General features: G+C 44.7%; 1 protein-coding gene across 2 annotated transcripts in view; it reads left to right on the top strand.

Annotated features, from left to right (window-relative positions):
* Positions 1-22,463, top strand: part of LOC148521209 (aldehyde oxidase 1-like) — a 90,260-nt gene that overhangs the window by 58,274 nt on the left and 9,523 nt on the right. For both annotated transcript variants that reach the window (XM_088475560.1, XM_088475559.1), the window contains exons 24-30: positions 2,898-3,026; positions 7,136-7,210; positions 9,029-9,081; positions 11,806-11,920; positions 14,636-14,701; positions 17,169-17,357; positions 19,103-19,270. In XM_088475560.1, the coding sequence (XP_088331686.1) occupies positions 2,898-3,026; positions 7,136-7,210; positions 9,029-9,081; positions 11,806-11,920; positions 14,636-14,701; positions 17,169-17,357; positions 19,103-19,270 (795 nt within the window). The remainder of the gene's footprint in view (positions 1-2,897; positions 3,027-7,135; positions 7,211-9,028; positions 9,082-11,805; positions 11,921-14,635; positions 14,702-17,168; positions 17,358-19,102; positions 19,271-22,463) is intronic.

The raw sequence follows: 22,463 nt of genomic DNA, 5'->3' as shown, positions 1-22,463 counted from the left end.
GATGGCGTAGTGGCCAGCATTACTGCATCACAGGACTGAAGTCATGAGTTCAGTTCATGGCCTGTCTGTGTGGAGTTTGTATGTCCTCCCAATGTTTGTGTGGTTTTCCTTTCAAGACATAGGGGGGTATTTAATTAGCGGCGAAAAGTCAGTTTCTGCGGGAAAAGTTTAGCCGGTGACGTCATTTCAGCGGCCGAAAACCTATCCCCGTATTCAATTGTGGCGTCTATTCACCGGTGCGGAAACTCAATGCATTGGAATAGGCGAAAAAGATTCGCCTATGAAACCTGTCGAAAAAAAGTGCACAATTGCGGGTTTGGGGTGCAAAGGCGGGGAAACCACCCCTGCACTCTTAGGACAGGTCCCCAAAGGTAAACTGCATCCCAAAAAATCCTACAAAAAATATAGAACACCCCAAAAAACTGACTTTGAAAAAGCGGGTGAAAAAGTTCAAAGTTGGGGTACAAACTTAAAAAGTAGCGAAATAGAAACACCTTCAATTTGGGAGTTTGATTTGTTTGCTGAAGGTGCGTTTTTTGACACAATTTAAAGCTTGACTTTAGCGATTTTTAACTATGCTTGCACCCATTTTTAAGTACCCCAAATTTGACAGGAGTAATTATTTTCAACAAAAAAAAACTGCTCAGTGTTATTCTTCACCACTTGAGCAAAGACGCTATTTTGGAGCAATTGACAGCACTTAAGTACCCCAAATAGCTTCAGTAGGCCTAATCGGGGACATCTAGATTAATCCCCAATGTTAGTGCATATTTTTTGGGGGGGGTGGTCAGGCTGATTTCCCCAATTCTGGCAACACTCTTCGCCTGTTAAGTTTCATCGGGACGCGTTTTCGCGTCCTTTGAAATTTAAAACTGGGATAAGCGAGGAGGCAAAACCAGCGATGACGGCGAAAACTCCGGGACTTTTCGCACCTAATTGAATACAGGCCTGGATCATGACAAACTAAACAAGTGTTTGTGCTTGTACGTTAGGGACTACAGCCAGTGAGCTCCAAGTGAACAGGGACCAAAATGAATGATGTATATTCTCTGTACAGCACTGCGTAAACTTGTGGCGATTATAGAAATAAATAACAATAATAATAGATTTAATCCAGCTGTAAGCAAAAGAGATCAGACTACCCTGACAGAAGTCAGTATTAATATTCACGCAGTAGTGTATGAGACGTACAATATTGTGAGGGCCTCTCATCACTAGGATATCATCTGACTGGGTAGAAAGATAAAATAGGGCAAAAGACAAAACGTAGGCCAGAATTTCCTTTGCTCCCCCACAGAAGGCGGCCCTCCTATTCCTTTTGTATACATGTACAGTGTACAGAACAGGGTTGCCTACCCTCCCGAATCGGGCGGGAGCCTCCCGATAAACGGGTGCAGCTCCCGCCCCCCCGGAAAGGCAGGCAAGCCTCCCGCCTGCCGCCGATCCCCAGACCCCATTACCTGATTAACCCCAGCAGCGGGGGGGCGCTGACGCGATTCACGTCATTTTGGCCCCGCCCCCTGCTTCGCAATGTCTTTTTTCTGCATTGTGTAGCGGGGGCGGGGCTAAAAGGACGCGATTGCATGGCCCTGCCCCCTGTCACGCCCGCAAACCGACCTCAGCTCCTTTGGACCGCCCCCTTTTGCCGGTCACGCCCCCTGTTCTGCCGATCTTGCTGCTCCCTCCCGGAAGGAGCAGCCAGATTGTCGGCAAGTATGGTACAGAAAATGCTCAAACCACTTCAGTAGGCCGTAACTCCATTAATTGTAGCTGTCTTACGTGGTGTGGCTGCACATCTGAGGTACACTAAGGGCCTGATTGAGTACGGATGGCGATTGCAACTGCGATTTCGTACGGAACAAACCTATCTCTTGCATTGATGATGTAAATAATTTTTGTTTTTCTTATTGCTCAGTTTTAACTTGACGGATGGAGATTAAACAAAATGCAGTTTGTTTCTAGGGGTCCTACACAAGGTATGCAGTCTGGAAGCCGGTGGACCTAATCCCGACAGCCGACTTCCTGACTGTCATATCCCGGCAAGGGTCGATATGCCGACGCCTGTCATTAGACATATGCCGGGAGCCCGATGCCCGGCATCCCGATCGAAGGGACGCCGGGCGTCGAGCGCGGATAACTCCGGGGGGTGGGGGGGATTCAGGGGAGGGGTAGGTTTAGGGTTCCCGTGGGGGGGACTTAGGGTTAGGCACCCCCGCCGGGAGGTTAGGTTTAGGCTAGGGGAAGGGGGGGTTAGGGTTAGGCACCCCCCCGGGGGACTTAGGTTTAGGCAGCTGGGAAGAGGGGTTAGGTTTAGGCACTTAGAGGGGGGATTGGGGTTAGGTACTGGGGGGGGGTTAGGGTTAGGCACCCCTAAGTGTGCGTCCGGTGGTAAATCATCTGATTCCCTATGCAATGTTGCCATTTTCATGAAAATTGGTTTAACCAACTTGGAACAAACCGACAAATACAACGGTCTTATACTATTAGTATATATACACATTTGGTTGGTAGTTTATCACACTCCAAGGCTTTGTACATCTCCCCCTAAGTGAGGAGGAGGGAGTGCTCCATGGGGATGTATCAGAAAGAGCTGGTGGAAAGGGGAGACACTTGTCAAAGCGTCCTGACTCAACCGCTAGCGACCCGGCATAACCGCGCTTCATCTACGCTTTATCCTGCTTACTTCCATCTCTCTCTTTACACCCTGCCACTATCATTGTCACATGCAGCCTGACCCTTATACTACTTATTCATAACTGAGGAGATAAAGAAAAAATACAAAGAGCTGTACTAACACTTGTCAAATCACATAGAACATTACATGCCTGCTGATGTGTGCCCGGTACTCGTGTAATGCCATTGCAGATGACACACATCTATTGTTACCTCCATACTAGATTGCAAGCCGGGAACTAAACATACCAATATCCTATATCTACATCTCGGGGACCAGCACTGAGACTGTGCCCAATTCCATTCCCTCGGGAGGATCCTTTGGCACTGATGTGTACGGGATGGCGGTCAAGGTAAGAGCTTCACTGTAGGCTTGGTACCACCCACAGAGCTTACAATCCATAAACCATCTGGAGTATGGCTCAGTAATCACACCAGATATCAACGTGTAAATAAAAACGAAATTGGCTCTACAATAATATAGAGGTGCGATTTAAACATTTCAAGAGAAGGTTTTCATGCCCGCTGTCACCCGCAGGCCGCATGCATCACGTACATTGGCGACTTCAGTTGCTGACAGCACCAGCATACAGTACAAATACCATTTGCATAGAAAAAATCTGTTTATTTGTATGTAACAATTATTGTTAGCATGTACTTATATAACGCCGACAAGTTCCGTGACCATGCCGTGACCACTCCCCCTCTGGGCACAGGAAAATACTACGTGACGTGGTGAAGCCCCCAGCACCAGGGCCCACTCAATGTCTCCATGACCCCAGAAATAAGACAAATAAGGGGTGGGATGGAATGAAGGGGAGAGTTTGCCTGAAAGTTAGACAACCTCTTTAAATGTGTAACTGGGATGAAAGTATAATAAGGGGTCTAGTTACTAAGCAGTGTTAGGAGACAGAGTGAAAAGTGATAAGGTACCAGCCAATCAGCTCCCAACTGTCATCTCACAGGCTGTGTTTGAAAAATGACAGTTGGGAGCTGATTGGCTGGCACCTTATCACTTTTCACTCTGTCTCCTAACACTGCTTAGTAAATAGATCCCTTAATCTGTTATGGTCAGTTTGTTGTAAACAGTCTGTTGGCCGCAGTAGTATAGCTCCCCATGTAAAATGATAAAATGTCCCAGATTACTGTGGCAGGAACGGACCATACGCACGGGAATAGGAACGTGGCCACACGTCACAGGGGCGAGTCACGGGGGAGTGGCCTTGCGCCTCGTCCCGGTCTAAGCACTCCAGCTGAACATACTGCTGGGAAGCGGAGCTGCTCAGCCAGGCCTCCAGACGGTCGAACCAGACCATCACCACCAGCAGGCCATTGACCCTTATAGCATTTGCCAGTTGGCCAGTCTGTCTGTGCATTGCAGACTGCTACAAAGAAGTGTGGCTTCACTGGCTGTATGTTCATTATAAATTATTGATTGCAAAAGTTTACACCTTTACAATCTCAGGTTACGTAATGAGATGAAAAAGTATTATTGTTCACTTGTATAATAGGGTTGGATACGGGATGCCGGCGCTCGGGATCCCGACAGGGTTAGGATACCGACACCTGTCGGTCGGTAGCCTAACCTTCCCCTCTCCCTACCACTAACCCTCCCTCCTCGGTGCCTAAACCTAACTTCCCCCCCATAGTGCCTAAACCTATCCTACCCCGCACCTTAACCCTAAACCAAGGACTTGCCTTCGGGATCCCAGCAGTTGGGATTCCGGCGCTGGTATTCTGGCAAGTGTCGGGATTCCAGTGTTAGCATTCTGAACACCAGAATACCTGTGGTCTGTATTATGACCGCATCCCGTATAGTATATAAATTGATGGCTGTGAGTGCCTGCTCTGTATTTTGCAGTAAATATGAGGGGCAGGCATACAATTAAAAGGACATGCTCAGTACACACTAAGGGCCTGATTCAGACCCGGACGCTATGCTGCGCTCGCTTGCATTGAGCGATTTTTCTCAATCTGCGCATGCATATGAGTCGCAATGTGCGTGCGCGAACCAGTCATTGCGATGAGAAAGTGCTCGCTTGTAGCCCGCAGTTAGGCCGCTATTTTGAGTGACAGTGCCATTTGTGGGTGGTAACAGGGGAAAGTGCTTGAAAATGGGGGTGTGGATGTGCGAAAGCAGGCGTGCCCGACCGTTAGAACGGCATTTAATGGGTGTGTATAATTAGCAAAGTAGCGTCATTGCACACGTGACTGGGTTGTATTTTAGCCTGAACTGCTCACAATGTTGTGGTGGGAAAAGGCTACCACAAGCGCTGCGAGCAGCTCCGATGGCTCTCGATGTTCCCGATTAATCCTACAACTGCCGGAGATGACGTGTGTTGCGAATGGCAATGGGGCGTCTTTATACAGGTGCGAGCGCATACTGCGGCCACTCGCTATTACTTAGTGAGCGGCTTACGCGACGCAGTGCGAGCACATGATTTAAATAGCCGGCCCCTTTTAGCCAACGAGCGACCGCAAATGGCGTCCGGGTCTGAATCAGGCCCTAAGTCAGATGCAGAGCTTCTGATGTAGACCATAAGGATGATCGCTGTTAGCGTATGTAAACTTATGGGAAGTGATATAATGGAATTAGTGAAGAGAACTGGTGATAACAAAAAAAATAAAAATCCTTTGAACTGGTGAGAGAATCTCAAGATCATGTTTAATGTAGACCTTAAAGAAAATACTATTTTTGCTGTTTAAAAGTGATCAATGATTTATATATGAAAATGCCACCTTCGCTCACCCGCATCGGCAGTGCCTGCAACGCAGAACCCGGCCCCGACGTATGTATAGAAAACTGGATTCTCTCATCTGTGTGTGTAGTCATTGCTATACATACAGTACATATATTTGGCTAAATATCGCTACTAGCTGCAGAAGTTGCCGTTCTTCAATTGATTTGGTTTATAAGGAAAATAACAAAAATGACTTATACCGATAACATCAGTCACATACTTCTAAACTCATGTTGTACATGCTTAAGTATTAAAACAATAAAACAAAATTCTGTTTTTGGATCATTTAAGAGGGAGAATCACAATGCTAAGTATAGCTACAGTAATCCAACCCCAAGATGTCTGCATTTGTAGTGGAAATTGGAATAATATTAATTTTTAACTTTTATTACTATAAATATTTCTAAGCAAAGACAGCTTTTCGAAAAAAAAACTTAAAGTGAATGAAGCCTAGAACTGTAGCCAGCAATACCGGCCACAACATAATTCACCTATAATAACTATCAATGCTTATTTTATTATTCACCTTACCGTGCTAATGTGTACAGTACCTTCCAAATGATGTTCACTTTCAATATTCTAGAACTCCCTCTCTCACTTAGGGGCATATTTATTAAAGCATATTTTGTGGGATATTTCCCAAAAACAGCAGGATATAACAAGCACAGTACTCTTCAGCAGAGCTGTGGCCTTGCTTTACAGTTACTTAAGTGGGATCCTGCAGAAGCAATCTGGTCTGGATCATCAGAAAGGAGTCCCAGTGCTTTAAAGAAGGAATCCACAGACAGCATTTAACTTGAGTTCTACCCCCAGTAACTTGTGGCCAGTTATGATGTTATGATACACCGGAATCAATCACATAAACCTTCTGGCACAACACTACAGAGGTCTTCTGCCATCTGCCCTTTTCCCATAGACAGATGCTCTCACCGGTACTGAGATGTCGCCAGGTCTTAAACTCAGGATAGTAGAGGTTTATACAATAATCAGGCTAATGCTGGATTAGTACAATAATATATGTTAGTACATATCCCATTGTTGTGGGTCGGCGCATGTGCAGAACGAGTCCTGCGTGATCGCTCGCAGTCCCCTCTTAGCCGCAGCATGGTTGACATGCTGCAGTGTTTGGGGGGGGAGAGTGGGAGGCAGAATTTTTATAAATAATTTGTTTTATCATAAATACCCTAATAAGCCATCAATAAAAGTATTTATAGAATGTCCTGCAAGTAAGAAGATAGTCAGGGATGAAGATTAAAATGCTATGATAAGAAATATTTTCTGCCACCGCTTATTGCAGTGATAGAAGGTAGATCTTCTATCACTGCAACTTTCCACTGAAACGCCGTCAGGGCAAGACAGTGGGACAGAGGCGGAGGCAAACCGCGCACAATGGCGATGTCGCGTTGTTGAGCGTTTATTTAATACTGCACATGGGAAAATTTCTATGCCCCCGAAAGCACATGAGTGTATGCACAAAGGTGCTAGTGCCATTAGCTCGATTGGTACCCGAAATCTAGCGGCAAAGCGATGGGCATTCCTGGGGGGGGGGGTAACTGGGAGGTGGCCTGAAGTGAATGCAAAAAAGTCCAGTTATGTGTCATCTATGCAGGTTGTACTATCAGTGTATAGTAGGTGAATACGGAATGTGCATTTCATAGGCAGGTAAAATAAAAAACAAGGGGGTATACTCTAATCAACTTACATATCCTTCTATTACCAAGTACGCCTGTGAGACTCTCTGGCAGAGACTGGAACCTTTCGCCAAAAACTATCCCACTGGTAAATGGGAGGAGTGGGTGAGTCCAAGTTATTTTTAATGATTTGCCAACAAATGTATACAGTTTATTTTAATCTGCCAGCGTGAAATAATTTTTATGTGAATGTATTATTTTTCTTTCTTTTTTTTTTTTATCACCGCATGCAAATTGTAAATTAATGAGTTGATTAACATTTTTCTTTTTTTTTTCATTCATTTTTTTTTTCCATTTTCTTTCTGATATATTACTGTAAGCTATACTGGGTTGTTAAGTCACTTTATTCCTTTTTTATTGTTAATTTACTGTAATTTATTATAGTATAGATGTTAAATCCAACTCATTATGTATTGTACAGCTGTATATAAATAAAAAAACAACTTAAAAAAAACAAAAACATTTACTCTGGATGTGGAGCACACTATCAGAAAGGAGAAGACGAGCCTCTCTGTATAGTACAAAGCAAATCTGCTGCATGCAGGGGGATAAATGGGCCAATTTATTAATAAGCACATTCTCAATGCATCTTGCAGTGATATTAGCACCCAGATCTGGAGAAAAAACTCAGACTGGCCCATAGGGGTACAGGGGAAACCCCCGGTGGGCCCCTCCCACATTCCCTTTAGAGGCTGCCTCACCCCTAAGTATGGGCCCCTATCACTGCATTACCCTGGTGGGCCCATATCACTGCATTACCCTGGTGGGCCCATATCACTGCATTACCCTGGTGGGCCCATATCACTCCATTACCCTGGTGGGCCTATATCACTGCATTACCCTGGTGGGCCCTTCATGCTCCAGTCCGACACTGACCCTCTCCCAGTAAATTTTGCAAAGTGTGCGCTACAGGCTGCAGCGGCTAACGCCATCTTCACATTCGCATTCCGCAGCTTGGTAAATCTGACAGTTTTTTGCAACCCTCGGAAAAACTATTGGGGTTGTGACTGCTGACGGAAATCGAGGGACAGCAGAAGATATCTGATATCTGCCCCGGTCTCTCCTTTATGCATTGGGGCGATGCTTAATATTTGCGGGTATTGGTGTTTTCAGGGAATATGCCACAAATATTTATGATAAATAGGCCCTAAAGAATCTGGTAACTTGATCCCACTACATTGAGTATCACAGTTTGTGGCAGGTTCTGTGTGATTCTCTGTCAGGCTGCCTGTGTGGACCTAGCGGCAGATTGACTAAATTGCTGCTTTGCAAAATTGGTTAGTTTTTTTTTTGGTGCTTTGATGTGTAGTTGTAAAGGATGTGACTGAAAGCCAAACCGCACATCCAGACACATCAGTCAGGCGGGATGCCGGCGTCTGAATTTTGTCCAAACGCCGGCATCCAGTACCCGTCCCTTAAACCACAGCTGATTTTTAGACCCAGCGAATGTTAAGGGGCCTTGCCTCCCCACCCTAGAAGTGTAGAAGCGTGTATTTTTGCTGGGAGAGGCAGATAAATCCCCAGGTGTGTTCCTGTACAAAGTTGTATATGTAAAACTCCAACCTCTCACTGTGACCAACCAGTGCCATAAACTTTTAAAATACTGCTAAAAAGTTTGCTCACTCTCTGGATGGGAAGAGAGAAGGGAATTAAGGAAATGTTACAATCCCTGCAGGTATACGTATGTCTGTGTCATGTGACAAGAGGGACCGTTGGCGTCGCCATCAGGTGATGCAGCCTGGGATGGGAGTATAAGAATATTAGCGGCCAAGATCATACTAAATTTTAGCCTATCAGTTGCATCCTGATGTCAGAAGACTGACTGCGCTACACAGTATTCATTAGTGACTTGTGGGGTTTTTTTTTCATGATGAAGAAGCTTCTAAATAATTCAACTCCCCCATTGTGTTATTCGTTTTATAGGTTCTCCAAGCTTTTGCTTCACGACTGAGCCTCTCAGCCACTGGATATTACAGGTAGAGTATACTTTATGCTCTCACAATAAAAGTTCCCATGGTTTTGAAATTCCCCATTCTTTAGTCTACTAATTTGTTTTAACCTTATGTACAAAGTGCAACGTGGTTTGCTTTGTTAAGGTAAATAAGATACTGTTAATAGAGGCCGGTTGAACTATGTTAGTCAGGATCTAGGCTAACGTGACAAGTGGCAACATATACGAGAACAGATAAAAGGAGAGAAACACCAAGAAAACAATAAATAAAATGGATTTTATTATTGGGAAGTTGGTAATTGCAGTAATACTATGCTGTACGTACATAAACACTGCAGTGTTTCTCACTAACATGGGATATGAATGAACAAAGTCTGCAGGCAAAATTAATTAACAAAGACTATCTCATGAAATCAAATCATAAGTTTAGTTTTTTTACTTTGGCAGAAAGTAATTTTACACTTTACATCTCTAACCTCCTTTGATACAGTTTGTGCTGAACTTTGTTGTATTACAGCTTCCCCCAGACAGACACATATTGTACTGTACACTGTTATCACATGCACAGCGTCTAATAATGATTCGTGAACCATGATCATTTTTAACCCCATACATTCTGAGTTTCTACAAATCCATATTTTGTCTGTCCCCCCCCTTCTCACATACTCATACACCACTGGCTGGGACCGACTAAAGTCCTGGGGGCACCTTAAGCACCCAAAACTTAGAAAGAGTGGCTCCAACTTCTGTGCATGTTTCCCTTGGCAGGCTGTCTGTCTGTCTGTCTGTCTGTCTGTCTGTCTGTGGAAGCAGGTGGGATAATTACTGACCCAGCAAAATAGATTAACTCACCTGCGCATTATTAGAGAAATCCATAAAACATGACCTGTTGGTGGTACTTGAAGTTTGGAGTTGCGAACTCCAGGTTTATACCATTGCAGCTAAGCCAGAGTTTCCCAAACTCCACCATTACAGTCCAGGTTTTAAGGATATCCATGCATTGAGGTACTAATTCAGGGGGTGATTTAATAAAGCCTGGAGAGAGATAAAATTGGAGATAATTAGCACCAACCAATCAGCTTTTAACTGTCACTTTACAGGCTGTGTTTGAAAATGACAGGAGCTGATTGGTTGGTGCTATTTATCTCCAATTTTATCTCTCCAAGCTTTATTAAATCTCCCCCTCAGTCACCTGTGCAAAAGCATGGATATTCTTAAAACCTGGACTGTAATGACAAAAGCTGCATACACACACAACAATTTTTTTAATGAACGATTTTAGTAAACGATTTTTTCCCTTGAAAAAATTAACTAAAATCGTTTACTAAAGTTGTTCATTTACTAAATGTCATGAACGATTTTTATGAACTACAAACGATTTTTGCATATTCCCTTAATGAAAATCGTTGAGTTGACAAGTCTGACTGAACTACAAACGACAAACTACAAACGTGAACGCGCATGAACGATAATCGTTCATCGTTTGACTCAGAAAGTGAACGATTTTTGCAAACGATTATCGTTAAACGATTATCGTTAAACGATATCGTTTAACGATAATCCTTAAAAAAATCGTTGTGTGTGTATGCAGCTAAAGTCCTGAGACCTCTGTGCTAAGCAGATCTATGTAGTGTGCAGCCACTGCTAAGCTGCAATGGTTCTCAAACTCCGTCCTCAGGACCCCACACAGGTCACATTTTCCAGGTTACCCAGCAGGTGCACAGGTGTATTCATTACTTTACATTTTAAAAGATCTACAGGTGGAGCTAATTATCTCACTTGCGATTCTGTGAGGAGACCTGGAAAACATGCACTGTTTGGGGTCCTGAGGACCGAGTTAGAGAACCTGTGCTTTACATTTACAATTACATCTAGCTTCATACAGTTAGAACCACAAGACTTCCTAATGCATGAGCACATACTGTAGTTCCTTTTGTTAGGATGAGAGTTCGGATCCTGTGTACGGTATGCTGAACACTGTTTTAAATACAGGGGGATTTAATGGAAGGCGCACATATTTCCTGTAGGTACAAGAGCCAATCAAACGAGTCTCCCTGCTCCAGCTCCCCAATACATCAGTAGAACAGCAGGGGGGGGAGGGGACTCGACCTTTGGATCCTTACCATGGAGTTAGTCATTGTAGAAACTCATTTTATATATTTTGATAAAACTGACAAGAAACATAAGTACAGATAACTATACAATAAATGTAGGTACATGAAAGTGTTCAGTTAGCGTAGTTATGTAGAGGAGATAAGGGGTCAGAGGGCCCTGCTCATGTGATCTTACGATTTATAAGCTCACAGTGAATCACTTTAACAAGCCTCCAGACTGCCCACTCTACAAGGCAGCATCCAGGAGGCTGCTCTACTCTCAGGAGTCTGGGACATCTCCTCGAATTTCACGTGTCTCCCGTACATCCTGGAAGAGTAGTTTCTGTTCTAGGCAACCGTCTAGGTTCCCTTCATGGTAGCACCAGCCCTGACCAGTGGATTTAATGTTGAGACATGTTCCATTAGCTGCAGCCACATGGAATAATACACTGTTGGGGGAGGTGTATCAAGCCTTGGAGAAATAAAGTGGAGACGTTTACTAAAGTAGAGTGTCAGCCTCTAATTGTCATTTATCTAGCACAGTATAATGACCGTCTCTCCAAGGCTTGGTCCATCTCCCTCTAAGCCCAATGTTTGTGAGTATCAATCTCTTGGACAATCATTCACCCAATTACTGACCCCTTTCTCCCACACAGAGGGTATGACACAGACATGGACTTTGAGAAAGGAGAGGGTCACCCCGCCCCATATTTTATCTATGGTGCAGCATGTTCAGAGATCGAGCTGGACTGCCTGACCGGGGGGCACAAGGTAATGGTCCCATTTGTTTGGCTTATTAGGGCGAGGCGCTGTTTGTAAGCGATAAGCTGAGCCTCACATGATACAAAGAGATGGGCTTACTGTATGTAAGATAATTGGGTTATCTAATGTAATATAGCCATGCACAAAAGGGAAATGGATGGCTGGGAAGTTAATGAAGGATCTTCTACTCTCACGTCTTAATTTTTTAAAAATAGCTAACCTAGATAGCAACTTATTTTTAGTTGGGATGAATTTTGGGAACATCAAAAACCAATGTGCTTAAACTGCCAGATGTACGCAGCACATACAAATCAGCCATTCTGTGGTATATCCAACCACATACATAGGCCCGGATTCAATTTGAGGCGAAAAGCTGGAATCCGCAGAAAAGTTTCACCGATGACGTCATTTCGCCAGGCGGAAAAGTATCGCCATATTCAATTTGACAGACTTTCCGCCTAGGTGGAAAGTCAATGCAGTGTAATAGGCGGAAAAGTTTTGCCTATGAATAGCAGACGGAAAAAAGTGCAGACTTGGGGTTTTGGGGTGCAACGTTGCGGGAACCCCCCTGCAGCGTTCAGACAGTCCCACAAAGGTAAACTGTGTCAAAAAAATAAAAAAAAAACACTTAAGAACACCCCAAAAAAATAATTTTGAATTTGGGGGTAAAAAAAAAAAATATTGGGGGACAAAGATAACTAGCGAACTAGACTCTGGGGGGTCCCCAAGTATGCCCCAGGTGTTTTTTTCATTGCAGGTGCTTGCGGCAGGTGGATTTTCCACAATTTTTTTAACTTAACTTTAGCAACTTTAAAATATGCTGGCCCCCATTTTCAAGTACCCCAAATTTGCTGGGATAAGTTATTTTATGCAAAAAAACCTCCTGAATACTATTCTGCACCACTTATACAAAAACGCTATTTAGCAGCTATTGAGCCCGTTTATAAACACCAAATACCTTCAGCAAGCCAAATCGGGGGGTAACCATACGGAGCCCCCATGTCAGAGCATCTTTTGGGGGGTGTCAGGCTGATTTCCCCAAATCTGACAGTACTTTCCGCCTGTTCAAGTTTCGCCGGGTCCCGTTTTCGCGTAATTTCAAATTGAATACGGGGATACGCAGGCACGTGCGCAATACTTTTCCGCCTGCAAACCAGGTGAAGTAGGCGAAAAGTCCGGGAGGCGGAAAAGTATCGCACACGTGCCCGCAGCTGCAGCTTTTGGCCTATATTTGTGAAAACAATATTGTGAGCAGTGAAGTGGTCAAAACTGACTGGAAATGACTGAAAATTAATGTTATTTGTGGTTAATAAAACCGTAGGAACAAATAGAGGCCCAAAATCCGAACCACAACACTACAACGATTTAGAACCAAAACAGGGTTCGCTCAAATCTCTACTTTGATTGATATATTGCAATAAGAGATTCTTTTTTTTCTTTTAAATAATGCTGATCACTCGCTTGATAAATATATTTTTTTGAAATAACAGATCTTTACTGGTTACTCACAAGATAGAGGGGATGCAGCCAGGAAGCCGACGGTCGAAATGCCGACCGTCGGCTTCCCGACTGAGTAATCCCGGCAGGGGTCTAATGATAGGCGTTGAAATCCCGTCGCCTATCGTTATCCCTACGCCGGGAGCCCGACGCCTGGCATACCGAACGAAGGTAAGCCGGGCGGCAGGCGCGGACGGCTGCGCAGGGGGGGGTTAGGGGCTCCCGGGGGGGAGGTTAGGCATCCCCCTGGGAGGGTTGGGGTTAGGCTAGGGGAAAGGGGGGTTAGAGTTAGGCACCCCCGGGGGGGGAGGTTAGGGTTAGGCACCCCCCTGGAGACTTAGTTTTAGGCTGCGGGCATGGGGGGTTAGGTTTAGGCACTTAGGGGGGGTTAGGTTTAGGCACTAGGGTCGGAGGTCAGGGTTAGGCACCCCTAAGGGAGGGTTGGGGGGGGGAGGGTAGGGTTAGTTGTACTTACCTAAATCCCCTGTTGGGATCTTCACTCCTGCCGGTCTTCTGGTGTCGGGATTTCATACTGATTCCAGATAGAGCCCCTCTGAGCAGCAGTCTGTGAGGTCACATCACGTTGTACAGCGGAAGTGCCAAGGCGCACAGGTCTGTAGGAGTCTAGGATCTCAGGGCCTGATTCAGAGCCGCTCGCTCTGAATCAGGGCCGGGCTTTTTTTTTTATGGAGCGGCCTCTTGGCCGCTCGCATAGCTGTGGGTGACCACCCGCAGCTATAGCAAGCGGCCATGATGATGGTCGCGGTGGTCAAGACCATCGTGACCATAGGGCTTGCGACGAGACCCTTGTGGTAGGGTCTCGTTCATCGCAAGCCCCAGAGAGCTTTTGGCTCCACCTCCCTGGCCCGCCCACCAAACGGGACGAGCTGTCACTCAACATCGACAGCTCGCCCCCTTTGGTGCGAGACCTGGAGCGACGGAGTGCCCGTCGCTAGCCGGGTCTCGCGCATACGCACGACGGAGTCGGCTCCGTCGTGCGCATGAACTGTGGGCCGCCATCGTCCCGGTTGCGAGCGCTCAACACTTACGACCGGGTCTGAATCAGGCCCTCAGTTCTATGGGGGAAAAGTAAAGTTCTGCAACAGGAGAATTATTAATCATTTGTCTCTTTATAATTTCATTAGGTACATTCAAATGGAAATAAAATAAAAAGAAAATTGTTTAATGCTTAAATTCTGATCGATTTTTAAAACTTCTATCTGACAGAACCTCCGCACTGATATTGTTATGGATATCGGAGCAAGCATAAATCCAGGAATAGACATCGGTCAGGTTTGTGAACTGTGAAATAAATAACTACTATATATATCTATAAGATTGTACTATGTTACATATTAGTATTTTAGCCATGTACAGAAGTACCATACCATTTTGATGTTGAATAATTGTAAATGGACGAGGTCATAGTAAAAACCTCAATTTATACAGCAGCCGTTACAATCTATTAATGATAGTGTATCACTAGGGATATGAGATCAACTTAGCTGCGATCTATTACATCAGTTAGGGAACTTAATTGGCAATCATCTAGTATTCCTGGAATCAGAGTTCCCGTCAACATGAGAGTGATTGGATACCGGCAATAGGAACAAGATAGGTAAGGGTATTTAAACCCAATAGACCCGCCCATCGGGTTGACTCCATGAGTAAGCGATAGGCGAAATGCGCATCGGAGGAACTGTGCATTAGGGGCTCACCCGCTTCACCTCCGACGCTAACCTCTGCCAGTGATTGTAACGGCTGCTGTAAATTTAGCAGCCGGGCAGCGCCGGAGGTTAGACGCTGATGCCTGTGTGGCATGTGAAATTGTGTCATTGAGCTACAGTGGTCATAATATTCCGATTGACAGGGTTGATTTGACTAAAGAAAGCCGCATATTTGGGTGGTGTGAATAGGCAGTCACTGTGGATAATTACCTCTTATCTTATATTAACTGATTTTGATAATAAGAGGAACCCAACCCTTAAACTAATTTAATGTGAAAATACTGCACACTACAGCTGTTTTATTTATGAGTATAGCGACCACTTAGTGACACCATCCGTCCTACTGAAAAATATACTAACACAGCCAAAAAAAGCTACATCAAATGGAACCTATGTATGAATTATATTCACTCCTTATTAATTAATAGTTTGGATTTAAATGCCCCACATACTAGCGGCCTGAGGAATATAATTCCTGTTATTTCTGAATATGAGAATTGTGTGTTTGCTAAATAAGCAACTATGGGCCTGATTCAGACCCACTCGCGAGCGGCTGTCCGCTCGCAAGTGGGTCGATGTTATGGACTGAGCATGCGCACGACGGAGGGAGCTCCGTCGTGCGCATGCGCCAGACGCGACGAGCGAAGGAAAGTCCTTCGCTCGTTGTGTCCGATCAAAGGGGGCGTGTTGTCAATGTTGATTGACAGCACGCCCCCTTTGGTGGGCGTGCCGGGGGCGTGTCTCCCTGACGGGGGCGTTCCCACGGGAACGCCTCCCGTCAGAAGCCGGCCCACTGACATCACTAGTGATGTCAGTGGGAGTGATTTTGGCTCTGATAGAGCCAAAATCACTCCGGAGCTTGCGGTTGAAAACCTCAACCGCAGGCTCCGGCTCGCAATTTCGATGGTCGCGATGGTCACGACCATCGCGGCCATCACAATGCACGCTCGTATAGCCTGTGGGTGGTGACCCACAGCTATACGAGCGTCCAGGAGGACGCTCCATTTTCATGGAGCCCGGCCCTCATTCAGAGCGTGCGCTCTGCTCAGAGCGTATGGCTCTGAATGAGGGCCTATATGCTGTACCAACTTAAAACGCAACATTGTTTCAATAGGCTGCTTTATAGGGACGAGAAACTCTGTTTAATACTGTCAATATGAATACAGAGTAGGAAATTTGTCCAATACTTTTGTCATTAGTTGATACCCATAGGAAGTCCGTCATAATACGGGTGAGATCCTAAGTGCATTCTTTTAATTTAATCTAATTTATTATTGTTTAATACTTCGCCAATTTATGTATTTCGTTACGGGGATAAATAATTTTTAATGAATACCTAATTAAGGTTAAGTTTTAATATTAATTCTATCTCGATCTCTGTGATTGGTTCTAGGCTCTGTATAGTTCAGTATAGCTTCAGACTTCAATAAAAGTCACAGAAATAATGAAATAGTAATAATGACTCTTCCATTACAGTACTCACTACTGTAGAATTTCTCTCTCTACGTTTGAGAGCCCCCCGGGGGGTATAGAAAAGATCCGCTAGTGTACGGTATAGCGGGATCGTGATAGATTTGGAATGATGGAGCAGGTGCCAGTCAGGACGTGGGCAGAGCCTATCCCATCTGCTGCACATGCCCCACTTTTTTCAAAAATATCACACAAAAGATGGCACTTCCACAAAAGGTGTGGGGGGGGGGTTAATGCACAAAGGTGGGGGGCACTGCTCACTGGTTACTGCACCTCTGTGGTCAACTAAATCACCTGGTGTTGTAGAATGTGACGCACGCCTTATCTGTAAGACAACAGCATCAGTTCCAGATTTATGCTGATTATTATTTGAATAAATATTACGGCATGCACAGACCTACACGTGTAACATTTCTCAGTGTATAAAGAAAGTATAGCATGGCAATATGACTTTTATTAAAGAGCTTATATTTTCTTATTTATCTATATTCTCCTACGGCATAAAATGTGTATAATTCTACAGTGACTCTACATTTACATGTATTCATGTATTTTTGTACTAGATTGAAGGTGCGTTCATTCAGGGGCTTGGACTGTACACATTAGAAGAGCTGTACTACTCTCCGCAAGGTGACATGTACACACTAGGGCCGGACAAGTACAAAATACCGGCCATTTGTGACGTTCCCATCGAATTCAATGTCTCCCTCCTGGCAGGGTCTCAGAATCCGTACACTATCTACTCCTCTAAGGTGAGTGACCTCTCTTCCAGGCCCTGTGTCACCACTTACAGTATAACCGCCATTCCTCTGGTCAATTTTCGACCATAAAGGCAAGATGGTATCTCACAGATTTACTTTATCCCTGCGGACGATGTGGAACTATTACAGGACATGCTATCAGGCAATAAGGGTAATCCCCTGACCTGAATCCGATTGAGCATGCATTTCACTTGATGAAAACAAAACTGAAGGGAAAATGCCCCAAGAACAAGCAGGAACTGAAGACATTGCAGTAGAGGCCTGGCAGAGCATCACCAGGGATGAAACCCAGCGTCTGGTGATGTCTATGCGTTCCAGACTTCAGGCTGTAATTGCCTGCAAAGGATTTGCAACAAAGTATTAAAAAGTGAAAGTTAGATTTAGGATTGTTTAGTTTGTCCCATTACTTTTGGCCCCTTAAAAAGTGGGAGGTACATATAGAAACCGTTGTAATTCCTACACCGTTCACCTGATTTGGATGTAATTACCCTCAAATTAAATCTGAAAGTCTGCAGGTAAAGCACATCTTGTTTGTTTCATTTCAAAGCCATTGTGGTGGTGAATAGAGGCCAAAATATGAAAATTCTGTCAATGTCCCAATATTTATGGACCTGACTGTATATACACATAAAACATACATAATTAATATATACACATAAAACATACATATATATGTTATCCATACACAGTGGATAACAGATAAATCTGCATGGGAGACCATTTTCTCTGAAGTTGGAGGCCCTCAATCTTCCCAGAGACTCTACAGCTTGATATCCAGTGACCCTAAGAGGGGAGAAGATGGGTTCTAACTGCCTGGGCCTGGCCTTCTGGGGTGGACCACAAGGCCCAGCAGATCATGCGCTGCAGCCCCAAAGCTATTTAAATGATTGAAAAACTGCTCTAAGGCATATGGGATCTGTTCAGCTATCGGGCTGCTGCTGCCGGGAACCGAACTGCCGGCCATGCGGCCGCCGGTATTTCATACCGATTCCGGCATAAATAGCCTACAATTGAATAAATGTGTTTCACCTGATTTTTTTTTTTTTTAGCAATGCAAAAGTATTTGTTGTGATTCTCATAGGGATATATGATAACATGTCCTGCTTTGGAAATGCTTATTCTGTAAGTACCATGTTACACTGGTTTAGGGAACCTCACATCTTAAGGCCCCCATACATCAGAGATGGATTGCAGCAATCGTGCAATTTGCAATTGATTGTGTATACAAATCTGCAATGTATGGGCGTCACAGATCGCAGATTGCAACCAAAAAGTGATTGGAATTGTTTAATCAGATTGTCCAACATGTTGGATGTCACAGATAGATTGGGGCTGTAGATTGCTAGTGTATGGATATGATCAGCAGATTTGCAGACCGTTTCTAGCAAAATGATGGGCCTTTCAAGATCGCCAGATCTGTGTTTGCTGCAATCGATCTGCAAATCACTGAAAAAGATCTGTAGTGTATGGGCGCAGATTGCTCGATTGGGAAAATCCTAAAATCGGCAATAAATCTTCTATTTGTTCAATTGTGGTTTTCAGATTGCTGATGCATGGGGGCCTTTAGCTGTAGCCTGTAATTAGGCATCACATCTGTGTTGCCTGATGGAAACCTTTGACGTCTTCCCAGTTTTCAGAAAAGTGTAGGAATGAAGTTAGTTCTCAAGCTCCAAACGCACTGTACATGTAGATCCATAGGGGATATTCTAGTGACCCTCTCTGTGCTTCTTCTGCAGGGTGTCGGAGAGCCGGCCGTCTTTTTGGGGTGCTCTGGGTACTTTGCTCTAAAAGATGCAGTGGATTCAGTACGGACGGAACGTGGATTACCCAAGATCTTCACTCTCAACAGCCCAGCTGGTCCTGAGAAAGTCCGGATGGCCTGTGAAGACTACCTTACGACAATGGTGTGTGTCTGGCTGTAGTTTTGCATTCCCTTTCAGAATGGCCAGCTTCAGTGGGAGCCCTCTTCTTGTTCCTGGGCTAATACCGTTTTTGTTTGCTTGTGTATTACTTGCAATAAGGATCAGTAGATTACAGATTACACCCCATTAGACTACCAATAGAGTGTACTGTATTTCCTGGTAACTAGAGAGTGCTCCACTACCCCTGTGCCGCTGCAGCTCTGAGCTGGTGGTAGATTACGTCCGGTTCCTCTCTCTCTAAGCCCCAGACCTCAGTGGCATAGAGGTAATGGCAGGTTGTTCGTCTGTTTTTTGTTATAGGAAAACTTTATTATTTCTTAAAATAGTTGCTACCAATAATTGCTGAGAGTGACACCAGCTCTAACCCCTGCCATAGGAAGCAGCGGGAGAAATGAAGGAGATCATGGTGGGGAGTTTTGTAGAAATGCAATCCAGCTCTATACTGTAGATAGGAGAGGCAGAGGCTACACCTGCCTCTGCCTCAGGCCGGCCCTGCTGGACTATACTGGCTGTTTTTCTTCAGCTTCTCTCTGGGAGGGGAGGCCCAGGGGTCACTAGCCGCCGAGCAGTGCTGCAAATGGTGGACGTAGGGCCCTGGCGATACGATTAACTGCAAATTACATAATTTACCCCCCCCCTCTCCCCATCCCCCCTCACTGGGAGGGATCTGGGAGTCTAGTCTACTCTTTTGGGGGTTCAGGACGGCATACTGAAATCTGTGAGTCTCGCAGACATTCCATGAGAGTGCGACATTAGTTACTAGTACAGTTGTAATCACTGATGTATAGGGGGCCATATTTATCATACTAAAAAATGTCACTGAAAATAGCTCCCATCGGGGGATGCGGTCAGGAAGCCGACGGTTGAAATGCTGACTGCCGGCTTCCAGACTGTCAAATACTGGCAAAGTAGAGGGTTGCTGCATAGTAATGGGGCACTTTATTAAGGGCGTGCTGCAGCAGAGGTCAGCCCCCGTCACATGGGGTGGGGCTGGCTGCAGAAGAAGTGTGAAGAGCTGCCCGGATGTGCTCCAGGCAGCACTGGAGCTACACTACTGGCTGCAAGGTTCCGTCCCAGCACCCGGCATGAGGCAGCGACAGTGCCGCCCCTCTGTATGGCCCTGGATATCACTGATCTTATCCATCACAAAAGCAGTCCCTATAGCCATCTAAGGGGACTGTGTTAGCAAACTATGAAACGCATTCTGGAGTTTGGCCACATTACCTAACACCATCTTAGATGGCGCCAGTAATTGTAGCCTACAGGCTATAATGCTGCCAATGCTTTCAGCCCTTCCCTGGCGTACAAGCGCGTATCTGAACGTGCGAGGACTGGGATGCCCACTCTGTGCATCTCTAAATGTTGTAATATCCCTTGGTGCGTCTTTCAGTACTACCATCGGTCGCCCCAGCAAAACTTGCACCCGCCCTATGCTAGGCGCAGATTCTCCTGCAGTAGAAAAAGGGAATTCCCGCGAGAGAACAAATCTCATTTATTGATATCGTCTCTCTGTCCTGTTTGTATATTTTTATTAGATTTAGTAATAGAATATTTGGTAATTTTCATATGGATGTTCTGCCGCTACAGCCGGTATATGAATAGTCCACAATGCAAGTAAAGAAAGAAGGCACTATTGCACTGCACCAGGGACTAATGACAAGTGATGCGGAAATTCAATCTTAATTAATATGAAGTTAACAAACTTTTGTACTGAGAGATACAAACCGATGGCCAAAATTGGTCACTAGAAGCGAAATATATATATATTTTTTAAATTTGTGTGAATATTAAAACCAATGCTATGTACAGTAGCTACTAACATGCTTATGAGTGCGTAGTATATATTGATTTTAATACAGAAGGCAAGTACAGTAATATATACTAGTAAAAGAAATTGCTTCAGTCAAATGCATGGATGTGGATTGAAAGATCTAGAGTAAAAATGTAAACAATGTCTAGATAGACACCAGATGTTAGACAGTCAATAGGTCGACCCACTAAAGGTCAACAGGGTCAAAAGGTCGACATGTACAAATGGTCGACATGGTCAAAAGAATGACCTGAAAATGGTCGACACAAAAATGGTCAGCACTTTTTTTTTCTAACCCTAATCTTCACACTAACCGCCCCCTCCCCCATCTTTGTGCCTAACCCTCCCTCCTGGTACCTAACCCTCCGGTAAGTGCCGAACCCTAGCCCTCCCTCCTGGTGCCTAACCCTAACCATTGGGGTAAGTGCCTAACCCTTACCCTCTGGTAAGTGCCTAACACTCCTCCTTGTGCCTACCCTAGCCGTCGGGGTAAGTGCCTAACCCTAACACTCCCTCCTTGTGCCTACCCTAGCCGTTGGGGTAAGTGCCTAACCCTAACACTCCCTCCTTGTGCCTACCCTAGCCGTTGGGGTAAGTGCCTAACCCTAACACTCCCTCCTTGTGCCTACCCTAGCCGTCAGGGTAAGTGCCTAACCCTAACACTCCCTCCTTGTGCCTACCCTAGCCGTCGGGGTAAGTGCCTAACCCTAACTTCCCCTCCTTGTGCCTACCCTAGCCGTCGGGGTAAGTGCCTAACACTAAAAAAAAAAAAAAGTTTAATTTTTTTTTTCCGACCATTTTCATGTCGACTGTCCAACATGTTCTGTGACTTTATTAAATTGGCTGACTCTAATAAGGAGACAGTTATCTCTCACATTTTCTAAAATCTCAGCCTATTACATTTGGCCTCTGGTGTCTGTATCTAGACATTGTCTGCCTCTTTACTGTAGATCTTTAGACTGGATTCCCCCAATGCATACTGTGGTAAAGTCTCATTAAAATTTTGTTACGCTGGTATCTAGGCCCTTCTGTCAGTTCTAAAAGAGTCTTTATGTTTGTTACAGTGGATGTTACTTTGTTACAATGTACTTCATTACTTATTAGTAGTAGAGAATTTGGCAGAGATCCCAGCAGTTTGTCTGCTGCTGTAAATTCTTCAGTTACACTGTATCATTGGTATATAGCTTATTCAGTTACACTGTATCATTGGTATATAGCTTATTCAGTTACACTGTATCATTGGTATATAGCTTATTCAGTTACACTGTATCATTGGTATAAAGCTTATTCAGTTACACTGTATCATTGGTATATAGATTATTCAGTTACACTGTATCATTGGTATATAGATTATTCAGTTACACT

Source organism: Taudactylus pleione, unplaced genomic scaffold (genome assembly GCF_031769625.1).
Source record: "Taudactylus pleione unplaced genomic scaffold, aTauple2 ptg000173l, whole genome shotgun sequence".
NCBI lineage: Eukaryota > Metazoa > Chordata > Amphibia > Anura > Myobatrachidae > Taudactylus > Taudactylus pleione.
Note: the sequence above shows the minus strand (reverse complement) of the source record. Positions and strands in the feature narration are given on the sequence as shown.